Raw genomic sequence first — 23,229 nt, 5'->3', positions numbered from 1 at the left:
TTTCAAAACTGCACATCTTAAACTATTCAAAAAAACATGTAGAATGTTTGTTAACCCTTTAAGTATTTCACAAAAGTTAAAACCCAATAGTGATAAAATTTAGAAATTTCAAAATTTTTTAACAACCTTTTCATTTACCCCCAAAATTTACAAACTCACAAAAGGTTAAATTAGAACATGGACAACAAAGTTTGTTACCCAATTTTTTTTGAATATATCAATACTATATGTGTGATCCCAAACAGCTGTAGGGGCACATGGCGGGGGTTGAAATGAATAGAGCGCCCTTTGAGTTTCAGAAGCACATTTGACTGGAATTGTTATCAGGCGCTATGCGGCATTTGGAGAGCCCCTGGAATGCCAGGACAGCGGAACCCCCAAACAAGTGACCCCATTTTGCAAACTATACCCCCAAATGAATTTATAAATGGGTATACTGAGCATTTTCACCTTTTGATTTTTTGCAGAATTAGACTACAAAAAGGAAAGAAACATTTTTTTCCCCAAAAAAGCTATTGCAAAGGCTGGGAGACGAAATTTTTTTAAAAAAATTCCCCATTGAATGACCACGTTATTAAAACTACACCCTTGTGTAATTTTATCAAGAGGTGTAGTTAATTTTACTGAATATGTGCTTTTCAAAAATCAATGTGAAAGAAATTATGCACATTAAAAATGTTTCTGTAATGGCACAATTTCAGTGCACAGCACGCCTTGCACATATAGTATTCATCAAGGGGTATAAGGGATATTTGGAATTTTTTTAAAATGATAAATTTCTGCCACAATTCAAATTTGCCAATGCACCCAAAAAACTTTAACTATCCCTAAAAGTAAACGGTGATTAAACATTTTTAATAATGTGGGACAGTGTGGAAAACCTCAAAGCAGGGATAGTTGCAGAGACCTGGCTTAGAGGGGCAGGAAGGGCAATAAAATCGCGTCTCCCTTCGTATGCCATTCTTGCTGCATACTCTACAACGCTTTTGTGGATATCTCTTATGCGGGGTTGTTGGCACAGGGTGCATAAAATGATGCTCCACAAGACGTCGGACGTCTTCTGACTCATGGCTGACAGTGGGCTCAGGAGACTGAAATAAAAGGTTCTCAACCACATTTTCTAGAAATTTAAAAAAAGAATCCTGACCGTTAGATTTTTTATACAGCACAAAAGAATTATATGCAGCCACTTGCATCAAGTAGATAGCAACCTTTTTGTACCAGGTGCGTGATTTTCTTTGCACCAGGTATGGCTGTAGCGCCTGATCAGCCAAATCGACCGCCCCTATATGTTTATTGTATTCTGTGACGCAGACCGGCTTTTCTTTATCAGAGGTGGAACCACGTTCTCTCACTGTCACTTTTGTGTCTGGGTGGAGGGTGGACAGGAGAAAGACATCCTTGCGGTCATTATATTTAATTGCAAGGATGTTTTCACTGCAAAGACTGTTTGATTCCCCTCTTCTTAGGCCCGTTCTCAAAAGCTTTTGCGGCAAGCCCCTTCTAATTTTCCTGATAGTTCCACAAGCCCCTGTAGCAGCAGAATGCAAGTGCTTGTACAAGGGGACACTGGTGTAAAAATTATTAGTGTATAGATGATACCCCTTATTTAACAGAGGCCGCATCAAGTCCCATACGATTTTTCCGCTACAACCTATGTCACTGGGGCATCCTGGGGGGTTTATATCGCGGTCTTTGCCTTCATATACACGGAAGGCAAAGGTGTACCCAGTACCGCTTTCACATAACTTGTACACCTTTATTCCATATTTCGCCCTTTTGGATGGGATAAACTGGCGAAATGAGAGCCTACCCTTATAACTCATAAGGGATTCGTCTACCGCCACATTTTTTTCTGGGATGTACGCCGACTTAAATGACTCCTCCAGAAAAGTTAAAAGGGGACGTATTTTAAACAAGCGATCACGGCCAGGATCACTGGAAAGGGGGGCCTGATGGTTATCGTTGAAGTGGAGAAAGCGCATAAGCACCTCAAATCTACTTCTGGGCATTACCGCAGAAAAAATTGGTGTTGCATGTGTGGGGTTTGTTGCCCAGTAAGATCGAATTGAGGGCTTTTTTAGCAAACCCATATTCAGTATTAGCCCCAACAATTTTCTGATTTCTTCAATCCTTGTGGGGGTCCAATTTGTGCATAGGAGGAAGCTGGATTTTCGGTCAGGAACTGCCGAGCATAAAGATTCGTTTGGATGACAATATGCTCCAAAACTTCGTCCGTTATAAACGTTTTGTAAAATTCTAGGGGGGTAAAATTTTCTACATTTATATTTATCCCTGGTGTGGATGTAAAATCAGGGATATTAGGGGAAAAGGACTCGGTGGGTAGCCACTCCATATATTGTGAAGAGCGATCTGTGTTTTGCGGCTCTCCTCCAACACGCCCTGTGCTTGTGGATGCTACAGTGGCGCTAGCAGTTAGAGAGAGCGTATCACTGTCATCACTGTCACTGCTAAAAAGCATTTCCACCTCAGACGCCGTTTCTGTGTCGCTCTCAGAGTCTGAACATAACATGGCGTATGCTTGCTCCACCGTGTACCTTTGACGAGCCATAGTACACGTGTAGTAAAACTTTTTGTCACAAAAAAAACTGATATGTAACTACACACAAAAAAACTGCAGTCACAAGAACGGAAAAAATGACACTTTTGACACTACCTAACTATATATGTTTTTTTTTTTAGTTTTTATTTTTTTAGTTTTTTGTATTTTTTAAACCAAAAAATTACACGTAAAAAACACAGAAAAAACAAGTAGTGTAACACTACACAAAAAACAGCCAACAAAATGCAACAGTAAGGACAAAGCTGGGGTTGGGGTTACAACTAGGGTTGGGTTACAGCTAGGGTTAGGGTTTCAGCTAGGGTTAGGGTTTCAACAAGGATTAGGGTTTCAGCAAGGATTAGGGTTTCAGCAAGGGTTAGGGTTTCAGTTAAGGTTACGGTTAGGGTAAAGGTTACAGTTAAGGTTAGGGTTAAAGTTACAGTTAGGAGTGCTAACTGTAAGCGTAACCCTAACCCTAACTGTAACCCTAACCCTAACTGTAACCCTACCTGTAACCCTAACCCTACTTGTAACCCTAACCCTAACTGTAACCTAACTGTAGCACTAGTTAGCTAACAAAAAAGGGGGAATATGTGTCTGTTTTGGGGTGACTTTCTTCTGTCGCTGTATCCGCTTCTCTCTCTCCTCAGAGAAAGTAACAACTGTGAGGAGAGACAGAACTCTGGAAAGCAACAAGGTTGCTGTGACCACTGTCACAGTGGTCACATGGTCGGAGACCAATTTCATTGGTCTCCCTTATTTGAATACAATATTCAGTGATGTCAGCACCCTGCGATCCATATGGCAGGGTGCTGGTAGTTAGCAGAGGGATTGTTCTCCCTCAGCATCTAAAATAAAATGTATATCAGCACCCTGCGATCCATGCAGGGTGCCGATCGTTAGCAGAGGGAGTGCGCTCCCTCTGCATCCACTAAGACACCGCGGTCTGTGTATGACCACGGTGTCTAAGGGGTTAAAATGGGGCTGAAGCCCCCTGTTAGACATCGGCACCCTGTGATCTATGCAGGGTGCCTCTTATTCATTCGGCATTCAGCCGATCGTTGGCAGAGGGTAGCGCGCTCCCTCTGCATACACTAAGACACCGTGGTCTGTGTGTGACCGCGGTGTCTAAGGGGTTACAATGCCCCAGAAGCTAATAGGCACCCTGCAGTCAATGCAGGGTGCCTCCGATTCAGTGGGCATGGTGCCGATTGTTAGCAGAGGGAGCGCGCTCCCTCTGCATCCACTAAGACACCGCGGTCTGTGTATGGCCGCAGTGTCTAAGGGGTTAAAATGGGGCTGAAGCCCCCTGTTAGACATCGACACCCTGCAGTCCATGCAGGGTGCCTCTGACTCACTCGGCAGGGTGCCGATTCATTCGGCAGGATGTCGATAGCTAGCAGAGGGGAAGACCGCGGTGTTCAAGGGGTTAAACACCCGGGATCGGAACTTTTCCGATCCCGGGTGTTAGCGCCGGGCCTTGGCTGTGTTAACACAGCTGAACCCCGGCAGAAGCAGGACCCGATGTCCTGCAAACTTCTTCTGATGTGCCGCCGTAGAAAGGCGTCGCATCAGAAGAAGTACCCTTAATGACCGCCGTAGAATCCCGATAGGGCGGTCAATAAGGGGTTAATGTATATTTCCTATTTATATTGTAAAATTTTTTGGTGTTGGAAGTTTGAATATTTGAATGACATTGTTTCATTTATCCCCTATCCGTATTATATGGATGTGTATAATGAGTTTTTTTTTCTGAATGTGCAACCTTCACCCTATTCAGTTTTAAGGGAATGGTTAACCCATATAACTCTGTGAAGGTGAATGGAACAGCAGTCATTGCAGGTTTGCTCCATTGACCAGGAACTTTCAGTGAATTTGAGATAAACTACTTTAAAGGAAGACTGGGAAACTAGAGTTATTTTTCTTACTGTTGAGCTATCGGGTAACAGCTAACCTAAGAATCTCATATGTAGTGGTCCATGCAAAATGTATGCAGATTAGCCCCTCTAAGAAAGGAAACTCTGAGTTATAATGTAAAAGTAAAGGTGTTACAGTCCCTTCTTTCCTTTCGGTTGGAGCATCTTGATTCTTCAGATCAATCCACAGGTCTGCTCCTAAATGAAATCGGTAATATTACGGTGAAATCTTAAAAAGTGAGCGTAGAGCCCTGAGTCATATAAAATTTTTATAACTTATTAAAGGTAGCTACTCTGTAAAGTTTGCAGCTCATAGCCCATGTCCGCTCACATGAATGTGTGTATGAAGCCTAAGTCAATTGGAGATAACTAAATATACAACTATACTAAAGGCCCAGTGTAGTTCCAACCCACAATTCCATGAGGGTGGGTAGTTATCTCGACTGCGCTTATGGGAATCTCACATAAGATCTCCTCCAGAGTTTTCTTCACCACCTCTGCCATCTCTAGGCGCTTACATTGGAAATCAGTAATAATCTCATAAATTAAAATGTAAAGGGATATGGTAACACAAAAACTTTTGTAAGTAAGGAGCACTGCCCAAAGTCATGTCCTTCACATGACCCAACAATTAGTCGACTCTTCGTCAATTAGCAAAATATGAAGAATGACAATGATAACCCTATTCTGGAAATAATAATTACCAAGTACTTTGCAGAAAACACAATTTATAAGCTATTCATACAATTCTTTACTTTTCCAGCTGGTGCCAAACTCTTTCTGACATGCTGAGACCAACAGACATGCCACGTCAATCCATTAGCAGAATAGATACATACGTACGTAATCACCAAGAAAGTCTTGGCTGGTGGACATTGTTCAAGGAAATGTCACAACAATTGTTCTGTGCAAAATAAAAAAAAAGATTGCTAACATTTTTTTTATTTCTGTTCAACTAGATTGATAGGCACTACATAACCCCAAGGGGAGATAATAAAATAAAAAGATAGGTAGAGTACTCTGAAGAGAAGATGTAAAGCGACAGGCTGGCAGGGAAAAACACAAACTAAATTGCTCTAGGATGTTGGGTGGGATCAACAGGATATATTTATCTTTAATAATCTTTAAGCATTCGCCTTTCTGACAAACGGAACGGTACCCAGGTGTAAAAGAAATATTGTTAATAAGGCAACCTCAAAAATAAAGAAAAAATTATGGGATTTTTGTGGATTATTACGTTTCATGTACAATTAAACATACCACAACCTTTAAAACAAATATAGCAGCCACGTGTGTCGCCTGCTCCCTGATCCTTTGGCTTGAGTCACATGTGTATAATAAAATCCATAGGGAAATTCAAAAAGGGGGCGGCTTTTTTGGAAGGTGCTTCTATAGATGCCTTAAAGGTGTCAGCCAGATCTCCATTTCCAAATCCACTAGATTCTCCAGCTTAAAGGGGTGTTCCCACAAAGACAAGATTCTTAAATATACTCAGGGTAACAAAATAACATTCTTTAATTCAATGTTATTAACAAAAATACAGCATTTCACAGATATAATTCCAACAGGTCTCTAGCAGTCCTGGTGTACACATTTCGGTTGCCCCTGGACCCGACCCTGACTCTTCTGACTTTAAAGTGGGGTGGACATATTTACTAAGGGTCCCGTGGGTGCACTTTCGTCTGGTTTTCTGACTTTTCGGAGAACGCGCCAGGGATTGTGTTGCACGCGATCGGATTTTGGCGCATCGACGCCAGCTTTCATGCTACAGAAATTCGGGGAGCGGGCCAGATGGGGTACAAAGTGTACATTAATTAGCAAAAAAAAAAACTTTTTTAACCCCTTAAATACGAGGCCTGAACAACATTTGTAAGAGGTGGTTTAACCGGTTAAGGACCGGGCTCTTTCCCGTTTTTTCATTTCCATTTTTCACTCCCCACCTTCAAAAATCTATAACTTTTTTATTTTTACACGTAAAAAGCTATGTGACGGCTTGTTTTTTGCGTAACAAATTGCACTTCATAGTGATCGCATTGAATATTCCATGCGATGTACTGGGAAGCGGGAAAAAAATTCCAAATGCAGTGAAAATGGTGAAAAAATGCATTTGCGCCAATTTCTTGTGGGATTGGATATTACGGCTTTCACTTCACGCCACAAATGACGCATGTACAGAACACCTGACTTACATAGACCCCTAGTTACAAACGGACCTCTGGATGTTGGTAATTTATTGTGCTTTAGTCCTAGGCTACAATGATCAGCTGTAACAGTTATCACAGGTGTCTGTAATGAAGCTTTATTGATAATACTGATTCTTATGACAACCCAACATTTTTAAAATCCATTTGTCACAGAGACCAAAAAAGTTCTGGCTGGGATTACAACGATAAAATATACAGTTCCGACTTACATACAAATTCAACTTAAGAACAAACCTACAGACCCTATCTTGTATGTAACCCGGGTACTGCCTGTAATTTATTCTTTGGGTCAATACGATTACAGGGATACCAAATTTGTATAGGTTTTATAATGTTTTCATACATTTACAAAAATTAAAACCTCATGTACAAAAATTTTTTTTTTATTTTGCCGTCTTCTTGTGCTTATAACTTTTTCATACTTTGTTGTATGGAGTTGAGGGTGGTGTCATCTTTTGCAACTTTTGATGTTTTCAATGATATTATTTTTAGGACCGTACGACCTTTTGATCACTTTTTATAGAATTTGTAATTTTTTTTTAAATGGCAAAAAAGTGCCAGTTTTGACTTTGGACGCGATTTTCCGTTCCGAAAAACCATTATTATATTTTGACGCGGCGATACCTAATGTGTTTATGATTTTTACTGTTTATTTATATCTATATCAGTTCTAGGGAAAGGGGGGTGATTTGAATTTTTAGGTTTTTTTATTATAATTTTTTTTTTAACTTTTTTTTTTATTTTTATTTTTACTATTTTTCAGACACCCTAGGGTACTTTAACCCTAGGTTATCTGATCGATCCTACCATATACTGCCATACTGCAGTATGGCAGTATATGGGGATTTTACTCCTCATACATTACAATGTGCTGATAGCACCTTGTAATGAACGGGTTAACCCGAAGTAGCTTCGGGTCTTCGTGAGACCCGAAGCTACCATGGCAACGGATCGCCACTCCCCAATGACGTCACGGGGAGCGACGATCCTCGGAAAGATGGCGGCGCCCAGCTTTGCCGGCGCCCAGCTTTGCCGGCGGCGATCAGCAAAAAAAACACATCCGATCCGTGCCGGCACCGATCGCGGGTGTTACCGGTAAGCCTTTGCTGCAATATGCAGCAGAGATTTACCGGCTATGGAGAGGGCTCGGCCCGCGAGCCCTCTCCATGCATCGGAAAGCGACCGCCGCCGTGAATACACGGCGGGCGGTCGCGAACCGGTTAAGGCCCATAACTTTTTTTTATGCATGCTACCTTAAAAATGTTTTAATTTATATACTTATTTAGTATTTTTTTTTGTAATTCATAGTACTTTTTTTTTTTAATTCTCAATTTAACTCAAAATTAACATTGTTAATGAATTCCCTATTTTTTTACAGTCGTTTTGATATATAATATGTATAGTCTAGGGCAGTGGTGGCGGACCTATGGCATGGGTGCCAGAGGTGGCACTCAGAGCCCTTTCTGTGGGCACCCCGGCCATCACCCCAGGACAGAGTTCACCAAGCAGGACCAAATCCATCACATCTTCCTGCAGTCAAAGGCAATTTAAGAGATGCTGCTTTCAGCGCTATTTTACAGCAACACTTCATGAATTTTCCCACCTTCTTTCAACTGTATTGGTGGCCTCAGGGGGCCAATACAATTGAAAGAAGTAGAAGAACAGGTATACAGTAAGTTACTGCTTAAAATGCCATGTTGGCACTTCACTGTAAATAAGTGGATTTTGGTTGTAGTTTGGGCACTCTGTTTCTAAAAGGTTCGCCATCACTGGTCTAGGACAATACCAGGGATACTAGGGATACCATCGTGCTGTTTTTTTGTTCTGAAGCAGGGGATTTTTTTTATTATAAGGGGAAAGGTCATTGTATTTTTATGCATATTTATTCATATTTTTGTGTGTGTCTTTTTACTTTATATGTCCCCCATGAGGTCACAAACAATCCCTGGAGGACATTTTCCCTTTTTTTTTCTAATTTTACCTTACAAGTTTTCCCCTGTAACTGAGACATCTATAAGAGCCCCAGTTACATAGGAAACCACCACCTGTTACTGGTGGTGCTCATCAGAGCTGTACTGGGTCTAATTGGACCCAGCAGCTTTGGTTAACCCCTTTAGACCTAGTAGTTACGTGACCCCCAGCCTATAGAGATGGCGGCAGTGCTGACTCTGCTCCTCTGTGTTTTGCGCTCCTTCAGCGCAATGCTGTGAGGAGTGGAGAAGGGAGGAGCAGTAACGAGCTGCATCTCCCTTCTCCCTAGGGTCTCCTGGTGTCCAGCCAGCGCTGGAGCAGAAGAAAACTGCAGCGACGTCTAAAGACATCGCTGCAGACTCCGGACCAGCGCCTGCTGACGTCTAAAGCCAGCGGGCGGTCCGGCAGGAGTTAATCTTACAAATTGGCAACAATAAAACAAACTGTGAAAAATGTAAATAGGTCTGCTATGCCATAGGTAAGCTAATGCCACAGAGACTGTATCCAGATTGCTGCCCACGCAATCTAAATTGTGCATCCACAGACAACCAATGCCACCACCTTGTGGGTGCCTGTAGAGAGGCAAGTTTAAAGCCTGTTACCTGCTGTTTCTTTCAACTGTGCCACTGAAGAGACTGTAAGCTTTTTGTTAGAGATTTCTGTCTCCACGTGTGTTCCATGAACTGCTGCCGCTAACACCACAGGCCTCCCCTTCACCATCTGCCCGAGGATCTATTACCACAGGCACACTAGGAGTGCCCCAGCGAAATCCCTTCAATATACTGCACCCTCCCCCTCTTCTTGTATCTCCCACCCTGAGAAGACATGACTAAGACCCAGTGCCGATACAAGGAGTAGGTGAAGGTAGACGATGTCCTACCCTTTCTTACCATCCTGGGGCGCGATCAGCGATATGTGTATCTTTTAGGACGTCAACTCTCAGGACAATGTAGTTCCAGGGAGCACAGGTAGGTGAATATAATTCTACTATTTTTTTGCATAGCTATGTACTTCTGGTGGGGCAGGCTGGCTTTATACTCCAGGGGGATGGCTGTCTATGTACTACAGGGGGGGACAGGCTGGCTATACACCATGGGGCTGGCTGGCTATATACTACAGAGGGGGTAGGCTGGCTATTATGTAGAATATGAGAGCATTCATGCATGTTGTGTATGATGGTATTGTGTACTCCTATACGTAGTACTATCTAAAAAAACAATACAATCATCAAAATCATAAAAATAGCATTCATAGTGAGCACAGTGCCCCTAAATGTCAGATGATCTTGTGATGCCATTTATGACATCACAGTTATTTCCCTGTGTAGTGCAGAGGGGGCTGAGAGACACGCAGGTATAATGTGATGTCTGTGCATACAGATCATGACTAACAGTATTCAAATGAGATGTTATCATTAGATCACTGCTATATGTGATCTGTATATTAAACAGTCAAAAAAGTAAATAAAAGTAAAATACATGCAAGAATTTAATAATGTAAAAGTTAACCCACCCCACCCCCACCCCCATCAAAAAATTAGAGTTTTCTGGGTTCAGGATAACATTACAAATTAAAGGGTTGACCACTTTACCTTATGTTATTATGTAATGTGTGGGGAGATAAGATATTAGGTAATTTACCAATGTACATCTATTAAATGTTCTGCACTTCTTTTCGTGATATGTAAAGTGAAGCCTCCTGTCTTTTACCTCATCAGCCAGACATTCCTGACCATAATATGGCTGCAAATGGATGTGTATATTCTATTTGTCTAAATATATGATGTATATAATCCTATTTGGGGGTCATTTATCACAAGCTCATGCACTGGCAAACATACCTTGAAGCAAACATACCTTGAGAATGGTGTAGCTACACTGATGCAGGATCATATCTTGGTTAATCCCTGTGCCGAGTGGTTTTGCTTATAAAACAATTATACAATTTTTTTTTTACGTATTTAATTTTTTATTAATTTTTTGTAACAAAACAAAACAGTGCGTAAAGGGATGGAGGAGGGATAGGAGTACTTACTTAAAGTCAAATAATCAGGCACCAACATGCACCCATTTGTGGAAGGGGGTTACATTTGGATAATGCGACAATTTCTAACACAAAGTGTCAAATGTACAACATCAAAAATTCAATGTACCGTTATCTACTGAAACAGGTTGACTGTAACTTAGATGCATTCTATAAAATTTCTTAAAAATGAAAGAAAAGAAAGAAGAAATAGCGACGAGGAATCGCCAGATATAAGGAGAAATAGAGAAGGAAGGAGAGGAGAGTAGGGGAATCGAAAGAAAGAACGTTGTGCCTCCCCCTACCTAGAGCTCAGATCTCGGTAGATTCACCATCCCGTGCTGTCAAGTCCAAGTAGCGGGGAGATGCTACAAAGGAGACCCAGTGGAACCATGTTTTCTGAGAGAGGGCGGCCCTCTTTGGATTAGTGTTCAGGAGACTCTCCATCCTTTGTAAGTCGTTGACACGACTCAGCCACTGATGCATGGAAGGAGGATCGGAAGAGCGCCAGCAGGCCGAGATACAAGCCTTAGCTGCATTTAGGAGGTGACATACCAGGGACTTCCTGTACGTGGCAAGGGAAATCTCGTGGTGGTGTAACAAAACCCAGACGGGGTCATCCGGGCTCTCTGCCCATCACCTCGCAAATCACCCCCAGCACTGCCGTCCAAAATGGAACAAGTGAGGGACAACTCCAAAAAATATGAGTGTGCCCTCCTCTTTACCGCAGCGCCAACAGGTCCGGGGGACATCTGGGAACATCTTGTGAAGTACATGGGGCACCCTATACCACCTGGTAAGTAGCTTATAGTTTGTCTCCTGGAAGGCTGTGCTAATTGAGGATTTGTGTGCCAGTTCGTAAATCTTTTCCCTTTGTTCTGCAGAGAGAGTCAATGTCAGGTCCCGTTCCCATTTGGTCATGTACAGTGGAACATAAGCCTGTGGGGGGGATATCAGGAGGTTATATATTAATGAGAGAGTACCCCAAGTCTGACCTTTTTGTGTGCATACCCCCTCAAAGCCTGTTACAGACCGGCTGAAGGTGGGAGGTGGTGTGAGAGATCTCAAGTAATGTGCTAGTTGGAGACCCTGCCACATCGGCGCTCGTGGGAGATTTGGAGGGGAGACTAGCTCTGTACCTCCTTGCCACTGTCCATCCACCAGGAAGTGACAAGCCCTGAAGTGGCCAGCGCTTATCCATTGCTTAAAAACCGGCGATGTGATCCCGGGTGGAAACCTGGGATTGACAAGGATCGGTGTTAGAGGGGAGTCGGTAAGGGAAATCTCGGCCCCTGATCTTCAGTGTTTGAAGGCCATTAAAGTAGAATATATGGTTGGGTGGGAAGACAGTGCCTTCCACTGTTTTGGCTCTACCCAGGGGAGACAGGAAAGCGGAACACGAGTAAAGTGCTGCTCAATTGATACCCAAGCCTTTGTACTCCCGTGTCTACACCAGTCCACAACCCTATTCAAATGGGACGCCACGTAGTATTGCGTGATATCTGGAAGCGCCACCCCACCCTCTCTTTTACGCAGGTATAGGATCTTTCTTTGTAATCTTGGGGATTTACCGGCCCAGGCAAAGGTTGAGAATGGAAGGCGTGAAAGAACATTCATTTTAAGGACCCCTATCCTCACGAACCAAGAGAAAAAACCTTTTGACCACCTTTCCAAATCTATCTTAATGGCCTGTAATAAGTTAATACGATAAGTCTGGTCCGGGTCTGCTGGAAGGTGAACGCCTAAATATTTTATGGCGGTAGAGGACCACTTAAAGTTAAAGGCTTGTTGAAGGAGGGCTCTGCGGTCCGGGGGAATGTTTAGCAATAGAGCTTCCGATTTCTGTATGTTGATTTTAAAATTACATAATTTCCCAAAGATATCCATTTCTTTGAGGAGGTTAGGGATGGACACTTGGGGAGAGGAGAGGAAGAACATCAAATCATCAGCGAAAGCTGCTGCTTTGATTTATTTGCCGTTTGCCGTCACTCCTGATATGTCCTGATTATTTCTGACCTGCCGGAGCAGGGGTTCTATTGTGAGAGCAAAGATGAGGGGGGACAATGGGAACCCCAGACGTGTTCCATTTTTAATTGGGAAAGTGTCAGAGTGTAAGCCGTTCACCTTCACTGATGCTGTTGGATTGGAGTATAATGCTCCAATCCAGCTAAGCATGTGTGTGCCCAGTCCCAGATGTTGCATGACTCCAAACAGGAAAGGCCAACCTACCCTGTCAAAAGCCTTTTCGGCATCGGTGGATAGTATGACCGCAGGGAGGGCTGTTGTCTTAATTAGGTGGACCATATTCAGTGCCTTTGTGGTGTTATCCCTAGCTTCCCGTGAGGGCACAAACCCAGTTTGGTCGAAGTGAGCCAAGCTTGGCATCAGAGGGGCTAGGCGGTTGGCTAAAATTTTGGAGAATAATTTAAGGTCCACATTAAGGAGGGATATGGGCCTGTAGCTACTGCAAGATGCAGGGTCCTTACCCTCTTTCGGTATCACTACTCTATGCGCTCTAAGCTCTAAGGCATATCGCTTCCCAAGGACAGAGCGTTAAAAGCCTCAAGGAAGGGTTGTACCAGTTGGTCAGTGAACTTCCTATAGTGTTGCACCATAAAGCCGTCCGGGCCAGGTGATTTCCCCGTTTGCATGGAGCCTAGGGCCAGTTTGAATTCCTCCACTGAAATTGGAGCTTCCAGTGTCTCAATATCTTTGGAAGGTAGGGAGGGGAGATCAGCTGAGTCAAGGTAGGCTTTGATCTCCAGCTGAGTAGGGGGCTTCTGGGGCTGCAGTTGGTATAATGACGCGTAAAAGTCTCTAAAGGATTTGGCTATACCTGCTGGAGATATTATTTTGGATCCCCCTTTACCCACTATGTGCGGGACATAGTTGGCCGCTCTCTGTGATCGGGGGGGCGTTTGCTAGAATTTTGCCCGGTTTATTGCCACATTCATAAAAAACCCTCCTACACTTAGTCAGGGATTCTTTTGCCTTTGCCAGGTAGAGGTTACTGAGCTGCTCCCGAAGTTTGATAAGTAGGTCCCTGGTGGCTGGGGTCTGTATCTCTTTATGATGATCCTCCACCTCTTTGATTTGAGCCAGGAGTGCGGTGGCCTGAGCGTATCTTTCCCGTTTTACCCTCCCGCCTATACGCATAAATACATCTCTGAAGACGCACTTATGGGAGTCCCAGCAGATTAATGGATTGTCAAGGTTTGTGGAGAAATAATGACTGAGTTCGCCCACCACCTCCTGCACATGTAAGGGATCTTGGAGAAGGAAGTGATTAAGGATCCACCTACCCAGTGAGTGGGAAGGAGGGGCCAGGTTCAGGATGATGGATATGGGCAAGTGATCAGATAGAGGGGATGTATGTATGTCTGCCTCCATTACCCTATCTAGGTGAAAATGGTCTATGACAAAGTAGTCAATCCTAGAGAACATATCGTGGGTGGCTGAATAGTATGTGAAGTCATGTGAGCTCGGGTATAGGGACCGCCACACATCTATCAGTTGCCCCTTAAGAAACATGTCTTTAATTCGACGTGTCTGGGCCCGTGACAGGTGTGTGGAGCCGTTAGAGACATCCATGTCTGGGGACATAGTGAAGTTTAGATCCCCTCCTAAGATCAGGATCCCCTCCTGAAAGGAGCTCAGCTCCATTTGCAAGACTAGTGGGTTGCCCCACATTGGGCAGGTAGAGATTTGCGAGTGTGACGGTCTGAGAGTAGAGGGTTCCCTTGACAAATACATATCTGCCCTCTGTGTCGGCTCTGGAGTCCAATAGGACCCAAGGGGTATTTTGTGCAATCATTATACTCACGCCCTTAGAGCGAGAATCCTCCGAGCATCCATGGCAGCAATGTGGGAAACGACGGGTGGAGAGTCTCTGAATCTTGTCCTTGCGGAAATGCGTCTCCTGTAAGAAGACAATCTGCGCCCGAATTCTCCAGAGGTCTCTCTGTAACATCTGCCGCTTCTCGGGGGTACGCAGGCCCCTAACATTGAAGGAGACAATTTTTACATTAGGATCCATTTCACCTGTGCACAGGGAAGGAAGAAGAGCGTGAGGCTAGCGTTAGGGGTAGGGGAGGCACTGAGAAAGATAGAAGAGTAAGGAAAGGAAAGAAGAAGGGAGGGGTGAAGAAAGAAAAGTCCCTCAAGAGGAGAGCGAAAGAGGAGACAGAGAGTAAGAACAAAAAGAAGGAACTGAGAGAGGACCGTGGGTCCCAAACAAACTTCTACTAAAAGGGGGAATAAAGGCGGAAAAAACTTTCCAAAAGGCGGCTGCTCAAAGCAGTCAGCATCTGGGGAGTCCCTAGTGGGGAGTTTGGTAAGGCAATGCAGAGTATGGAGCCACTCGCCTCTGAGAATATCACAGTGCACCATTAATTACCCAGACCCACATATAGTCGGGTCGTACGTTAACAAGTTAGGAGCACCAGTAAGACACCCAACTGCGGGGGGTGGGGAGGGGGTAAAAGGAGGGGAGAAGTGTTTAAGACTGTATGGGTAGGCTAGGTGTTCGTGATTATGGCTTCTAAGTAGGCTTAAGGGAGCCCCTAAGCAGCCCCCTAGCTTTCTATGTGTTTCGCTAACTGCCCTGAAACATAACTGACAATCAGCATAAAAACAGCTCAGGAGCCTACAGTCAGTCATTGTGGCCCATCCAGGGGTCAACGGTCATTCGGGCGATCCCTCCTAGCTGGGTACGCCCTTGGAGGACGAGGGTTTCCAGGTCGGTCTCGGCGTCTTCACCGGGAATTTGGGATAACTGCGGCCTGCAACCAATCTGGAACTTCACACGGGGGGCATCCCAGCATTCCGAATAAGGCCGCAGGTCGCCGGGGTCGTGAACAGGCATTGAACGACCCTCCTTCCATACAACCAGGTGGAAAGGAAACCCCCAGAAGTATGAAGCATCGCATTCTCTGATTTTGTCCAGCAATGGGCATAGCACACGTCTCATCTATAGGGTGCAGGCAGAGAGATCAGGCAGGATCTGTAAAGTGACCTGGCCGTATGTCAGGCGACCTTTTTCTCGGGCTCATCTCATCAGGCGCTCCTTAGTTCGATAGTGATGGATTCTGCATACTACGTCACGTGGAGAATCAGGATGAGTCGGTTTCGGACCTAGAGCTCTATGCACCCTATCCAGTTCAATTGGTGTATCCGGTGGGTCTCCCAGCACTCCATTAAAGATTGTGGTGATGATGGACCCAAGGTCCCCGCCCTCTTTATCTTCAGGAAGGCCTCTCACCCGTTCATTGTTGCGACGACCCCTATTCTCAAGGTTATCATGTTCCAGAGTAAGGGAGCGTATCATATGCTGTTGTGCCGTGACCCGCTGTTCTAGCTGCTCTAATCTGGTATCGTGAGATGCGGTTTGTCTTTCTAGAGAGCCCACCCTGGAGCCCATCTGTTCCATGGTGCGGTGCACCTCATCCAGACAGTGACGTTGCATCTTCTCCATCCTGGATATCATGGAGTCAAAGAAGCTTCTAGTAGGTAAATTTCTCAAAGCCTCATGCAAGTCCGCCCTGGTCAAAGGTGGTTCCTCTAGCAACCCAGGATCCTGAGCGTAGGGTGAGGCCCATGTTTGTGACAGGGGAAATTCTGGGCATCGTGGGTCCATGTGCGATACCGGGGACTGGCGGCCCGGGGACAAGGAGGGGTAGAAGGACAATAGTGGTGAGGTCTGTGGTCCTGCTCTCGCCCCATGGCGCTTAGCTGCCGAAGCACCTCCGATGTCTGGGTCTGTGCTTCTTCCAGCTGGACTAGCCTGGGACTGAGACATAAACGGGGTCGGAGGAGGCTCTGGGGTACTGGGCATGCACTCCATAAAGAATGAGGGCTCACCTCTCACATGAGCCTGTAAAGGGGGCTGTGTTTCACCCCATTGAGTGTCCCAATCTGAGCCCGCTGGTATGGTGAGAGCCTGGGCAGGTGTGCTCACCTGTGGGTTGTTAGAGAGGGGTGCTGTCTGTCCATTTGTGGCTGCACTGTCCTTCCTCTCCTGACCAGCGGGGGAAGCAACGTGCACCTGTGCCTGGTGAAGTATCTCCCTCCGTGTCAGTCCGTCTGCCTGCAGATGGAGACTTTGGTAGTGGCCGCCCGCAGCCTGTATGGAGAGAAGCTGTACCTCATGGGGAGACTGCATATCCTGAGCTGGCATGTCCGGGTCCGCGGCACCCTCGACGTCCTCCTGTGGAGCCGCGGCCGGGCCCTTTGGCATGGAGGTGCCTGCGGCCGTTCCGTGGTGCAATTCTGCAGCGGTTGGTTGTCTTCTACTCGGACCAGCTGGGGGGGTTACGCCGGTCTTCATCCGGGAGGCAGTGTGTGCCGGTGTTGAAGAGCCGGCCGCCCGCTTGCTGAGAGCAGATGCTGACGTCGGAGGCAGCGGGCGCGGACAGCAGTCACTCACCACCTCTGCTGCCGAGGCACACGTGGAGGCGGCGGCCATTTTCCCAAGCTCAGCGGCTGTCTCACTCCTGGAGCGCAGGTAACGCGGGAGGGTGTTTGCGGGAATGGCCGCAGGCTTGGGGGTGGTCTTCTGGTGCCTCCCTTTACTCATCTCCTTACGGTTTGGGCACCCTGATATTAGTTTGTGTTTCTTTATGTCGTCCGATTAACGGGAGCTCCAGTTGCGTGCGTCTACGCTCTCTGCATGCCGAGACCACGCCCCCAAAACAATTATACAATTATGATAACCCCGCCTAGCATTCGGCGCAGCTGTATCCAGCAGGTTGGTGCACAACATTTATTTCTACACCATGCCCAAACTCAGCCGGCCTCGCCCCTCCCCTTCACACCCCTCCACGCCCCTTGGAGTGGAGGTGAAGGAAAAGGGGAAAAATCGTGAATGCTATCAATAAGCTAGTATTTGTTATTATTTCAGCGGCTCTACGCCACTGGGGTGGTGCAGATGCCCTGATAAATACCCCCTTATGTGCTTATAATGTATATGTACTGTACAGAATGTGTGTATATTACTTGTATATACTATGGGAGGAATCACAACTTCTACGCCAGTTTTCGAGCGCCAGCATGTGATAACTTCCCCCCTATGTGTGTATATGATGTGTATATACTGTATGTGTATAAATTTATAGATGTGTACATACAGCCTGTGTAAATACTTTATCAGCCTGTAAAAAATGTGTGTATTAATGTATAAATATATATATGTACATAAATGTGCGCATATGAGTTTATACATATGGGTAAGAGTGTATTAAGGGAAACCTACCATTTGATTTGATGCATTATGAAGCAAACATACCTTGAGAATGCTGTAGCTACACTGATGCAGGATCATATCTTGGTTAATCCCTGTGTTGAGTAGTTTTGCTGATAAAACAATTATACAATTATAATAATGAAACTGTCTCCCTTCTGTGGCTGGCTCAGAGCTTCTCCTAGCACATTAGTTATTCACTGAACCAGAGGATGACATAATACCTGGGTTGTGCCTGAAGGCAGAATAATCAATTGCTGCACCATCCCCCAGCTGCTGTGTATGAGTCATCCAGCTCAGGTTGATTAGTCATGTCTTGACTTACTCATGACTATGCTCCATGTTTAATGAGAAGCTCTGTGTGTAATGTGTTTATGTAGGCAGCCAGCCTCACCCAGCTTTCCCAAGGTCCTAAATTTTATAATTGTTTTTTCAGCAAAACCACTCAACTCAGGGATTAACCAAGATATGCTCCTGCATCAGTATAGCTACAGCATTCTCAAGGTGTGTTTGCTTCATAATGCATCAAATCAAATGGTAGGTTTCCTTTAATGTGTGTAGAACTTTATGTGTGAGTATATGTACACTGGCAGTAGGGTGAGGTTTTAGTGGCTGCACCGGAGACTCAGTAGGTGAGTTTCCCTGCCTCCCGATGCTGTCACTTTGCTGTATGTCAGCAAAAACGTCATGTCCACATGTCATAGGTTAGCCATTACTGGATTAAGTTGATATAATCAAGATATTGTGATATTTTTATTTTACAATCACAATTTCAAGTGTGCACCAACCATTACAAAACAGTTATGAGGAAAGAATTACTACCAGGGCAGTGTTTTTTTCTATATTAGCTTTTTATCCATATGACTTGACGACATGCACCACTTCTATCTGAGAGGACAGCTGATCACACTGGACAAATATACCCAGATATGCTAATAAGCCTTATCTGTGGCATGTGTTCATTTGTCAGGCAGCTTGCTTTGTCAGAGGGTTAAAAATGGAAACCAAATCTTTTCTTTTCTCCTTTACTGTAAAATCAATCCCAAATAAGGTGACTGGTTTAGGGCTGTGGATTTTCAAGTTGAAATGAGTCCAAGTTTCTCCTTGGAAAGGATGCAAGTGAAAGTCTTGTGGTCTCTCAGGGGAGTAAACCATCCAATGATGTTCTTTGTGAGTTTAGAGCTGCTTGTAGATTATCCTCCTCCAGTTGGGCTCTGAGCAGTCTTCTCCTGCACCAGGTCCTCTGCTTTCCTCTCTGCAGCCAAGCTCCAAACTCCAGTCAGGATGGAGGCAATTAAGAAGAAGATGCAGATGCTGAAGCTGGATAAGGAGAATGCCATAGACAGGGCAGAGCAAGCTGAAGCAGATAAGAAGGCAGCAGAGGACAAGTGTAAACAGGTACATACTTCTGTAAAAGTTCTGATCCAAACAAGCGCAAAATCATGTAACCACTTGCATCCCCGCATTGTATGCTTACTAAACGTTTACTAATACAACCTGTATATATATGATATAACTTAAACATGAGCAGCAGTTTTCTGAGCATAAATATGTATGTACCTGGTCCATAACACGCACACACACATGAAATATATAAAAGATCTAGAGCTGTGTCCACTGCCCAAAACTAGATATTAGAAACAAATGTTAACTGCATCAGGGAGCTCAAATATATCTGTAGCCCTATATGTGACTAATTTTATTATTTGAAAGCTATTGGATATGCTATAATATGAGTAGTGGAGAATATAGCACATCAAGTGACTATAAGACATCAGGAACCACTTGAGATTTTTAGTAGACAGATGTGTCCAGAGTGTGAATCTTAGATCTGCGTGATAAAAAATTTGACAGCCTTAGTCTGAAATATGCCTAATATCTGCTGTACATATTAGGACTAACTTTACTGTAGTTGTTTGGGAGCAGGACAATGGCTGTACTGGTGCCCATCTTGATGCCTATAGCCCAAAAACTATTGATTGATTTACATATAAGTGCACTGCATGAAGTTCACAGGACATAAAAAACTATTGTAACATTTTCATGACATTTACTTTTGTACCAAAAAGTATGTCCATACATAAAGCTTTCCAAAACTATAAATGGAATCCATATTTTTAAATAGAATTCAGTGCTAACAGAGGTGCATGTCTCAAAAATGAAAAAAGGGAAAATTATTTTTATGCTAAATTACATGTTTGAAAAAGCAAAATTAGTCCACTGTCTTTTTTCACATGTAGAGTTGACCACCACCAGATTCGTTGCCGTTTTATGCTACTCACTGTGCACAAGGGGGCATGGTTAGCCTCTCTAGCTGTCTGTAATCCAGATTATCTGAGGAAGTCAAAAACCCAGTCTAGCAGGTTAATAGCATAGAAAGTGGAGCAATTACAGAATTGTCAGACTAATTTATAAAATTGTAACATTGTATTAATTTTGTCTCAATTAACAACAGTAAAAAATCCAGAAAGAATTACTTTAAAAATTATTCTTATCCCTGTGTGTGTGTGTTTTAGCCCCTAGTGGATTAATTCTATTCCCTGAGTACTGTCTGTGGCGTGTCTATCCTTTTGTTTAGTTACATGCCACAGTACTTAGTTTATACCTACTTGACAGTGGAATAGCAAATTCCCTACCTTATTTGGTAAGGAATCATAACTAAGCTAAGGTTGATTTTCAGCCAACTGTTTAAATCTCAGCAATGTGATCCGACCAATTCTAAGAATTTAGTGAAAATAAGTGGGAGTTAATTTATTAGAATTTTAGAAATGTATCTTTTTATGAACCAGGCAAGATAACTGCGTTATCATCTGATTTTTAACCCAGAATCTTTTAACACAAATAAAATCTTTTAACACAGATAAACAAGATGCCCTGTTGTGGTAAAAAGGGATTTCTCCAGATAATTGGGAGTGAAGTTATATTGATTTTACTGTGCTTTCTCCCTGGAAGAATATAGTCCTCTGCAAATCGAGGATTAGTATGAATTCTTCCTAAGCAAGATATACATTTTTTAATTGTTTTCATACATGTCTAACACTCTCCATATAAGGTGGGTGTTTGCTGCATATTGCTACTAGCACCAATCACGAATGTTAACCCTTTGGATCATTGGGAGCGGTGATCTGTTACTATAACAGCCTAGGGTCATACAAAGACCCGAGGCTGTCTGATTTTAGCCGATCTATAAGAATGTGCGATTAACACATTGTAATAGATGATGTGCAAAATCCGCATGCACTGCAGTATGGCAGTATATGTTAGGGTTAGAGTTAAAGTACCCTAGGGTGTCTGAAAAATAGTTTAAATTATTTTAAAAAAACCCTATATATTCAAATCGCCCTCTTTCCATAGAACTAAAATGAATATAAATAAACTACAAAAATCATTAACATGTTATTACCGTGTCATAAAATGTCTGATTTATCAAAATATAATAACGGTTATTTCAGGAGTTTAACTCTGTAACAGAAAATAGCGGGCAAAGTCGAAAATGCCACTTTTCTGCCATTTTGCAAAATATAAAAAAATTTTTAAAAAGTGATAAAAAGGCCGTACATTCCTTAAAATGATAGCATTGAAAATGTCATCTTATCTCGCAAAAAAAAATTACACTAAAAATAGCTTTGTACACTGAAGTATGAAAAAGTTATTAGCAGCAGAACATGGCAAAATAATGAATTTCTTTTTTTTGTACAGGAGGTTTTAATTTTTATAAATGCTTGAAAACATTATAAAACCTATATAAATTTGTTATCCCCATGATCGTACTGACCCAAAGAATAAAGTAGACATGTCATTTGGGGCGCACAGTGAAAGTCGTTCAATCCAATGCTTTTTTTCACCAATTTCACAGCATTTTGAATATTTTTCCTGCTTCCCAGTACATGGCATGGAATATTAAATACTGTCACTATGAATTGCAATTTGCTACACAGAAAACAAGACCGCACACAGCTCTTTAAATGAAAAAGTAAAAAAGTTATATATTTTTGAAGGTGGGGAGTGAAAAATGGAAACACATCATCTGCACAAAGGTCATGTTCGGATATGCCCTGTAACACTTCTGGGCCAAAACAACAGAAATAATATTTATAAGTCACATACTTTGTTTCTACATATACTGTACTACCATTTCCTAAAATGTGAAAATATTGTTTACACAAACATATTACAATAGTTAAAAAGCATGGAGCACTATAAAATGATGTGCTACATTCAGAATGTTCCCCATGTAGGCAGTACAAATACTCTGCACTAATACAAGAATCCCACTCATGATGGCTAGGGATCATACCAGCTGCCCTTAGGATTGGGTATCACTGTACCAGATTCTCCAGCAAGATAAGTCACCTAGCTAATTTCTGACACACACACTCCCACGAACAATAGCAGGAATTAACTGACCTTGGTACGGAACTTAGATGGTATTATGTGGCTGCCTGGGAGAGATTTAGAGACAATATAAAGTGAGATCATTTCTCATTTCGAAAGCCACTGTATAAGGGTTTAGTGTTAGGGATGAAGTGAATTAGATTCAGCAGTTGCTGAAATTCTATTTTTACAGTAACAATATATTCAAACTACAAAAACAAGGATTAAAGATGATGATACCCTAGACCACTTATTTGATTAAGCAACCAATCTTTATTAATTACGTATTGTGTATATATATAAATATATACAGTATATATGAAATATATAATTTCTCAAATCAGAAAATAGTATTTATATCTTTTTATTTACTCAACTTTACGTTGTGGTCATTGAAAAGTCATCACCATTGCATTTTTGAGACATATGAAGGTATCAATTTTTATGCAACTTCTGCTGTCCTATCTAAGAAAGATATGATATAAGGATCTTGGCAGGACTCTAACTAAAAGTCTTTATATACCACCAACCATACCAAATCTCCCTAATGAGTCTTCTTACTTCCCTGACCTAGTCACTTGCCACTTACTCAGCTAAAACAATTCCCTACACTGTTCTGATGAGATGCAAAGACTTTAAAACACTACTGTCTACAGCTGGGAATCTGTTCCTTATGGTTTATCTTTCTGAAAAAGGCATGTGTGATGTTAAAGGAAACTACCCACACATGCACAGTAACTTCTGGCTCACTTCGAGAAGAGCCAGAAGTTACTGGACATATGTGGATAGACTGAATAGTCAAAGAGCGCTGCGGGAACACACTGGGAGGTAAGACTTCAGAGGCTACAGGTGCATTTAGTAGCCTTAGCCATCGGCAATTGTCCAGACTACTCCGCACCCTATTGGCCTCTGAAGTTGCATTAAAGACAGATAAAGTTTTTA

General features: G+C 43.1%; 2 protein-coding genes across 3 annotated transcripts in view; one reads left to right on the top strand and one right to left on the bottom strand.

The window, feature by feature from the left end:
- Nucleotides 1-854: 854 nt before the first annotated feature.
- LOC140121191 (piggyBac transposable element-derived protein 4-like) lies at nt 855-2,012 on the bottom strand. The gene has a single exon (XM_072140539.1). It carries the CDS (start codon nt 2,010-2,012, stop codon nt 855-857), a length of 1,158 nt encoding a protein of 385 aa, XP_071996640.1.
- A 17,089-nt stretch (nt 2,013-19,101) lies between these two features.
- TPM4 (tropomyosin 4) overlaps nt 19,102-23,229 on the top strand; it is a 50,019-nt gene continuing 45,891 nt past the window's right edge. For both annotated transcript variants that reach the window (XM_072112957.1, XM_072112964.1), the window contains exon 1: nt 19,102-19,311. In XM_072112957.1, coding sequence (XP_071969058.1) covers nt 19,198-19,311 — 114 coding nt within the window. In that variant the 5' untranslated portion in view covers nt 19,102-19,197. The remainder of the gene's footprint in view (nt 19,312-23,229) is intronic.

This window comes from Engystomops pustulosus, chromosome 1, assembly GCF_040894005.1.
Source record: "Engystomops pustulosus chromosome 1, aEngPut4.maternal, whole genome shotgun sequence".
Taxonomy (NCBI): Eukaryota; Metazoa; Chordata; class Amphibia; order Anura; family Leptodactylidae; genus Engystomops; species Engystomops pustulosus.
The sequence above is the reverse complement of the archived record's forward strand: the minus strand, read 5'-3'. Positions and strand labels throughout refer to the sequence as shown.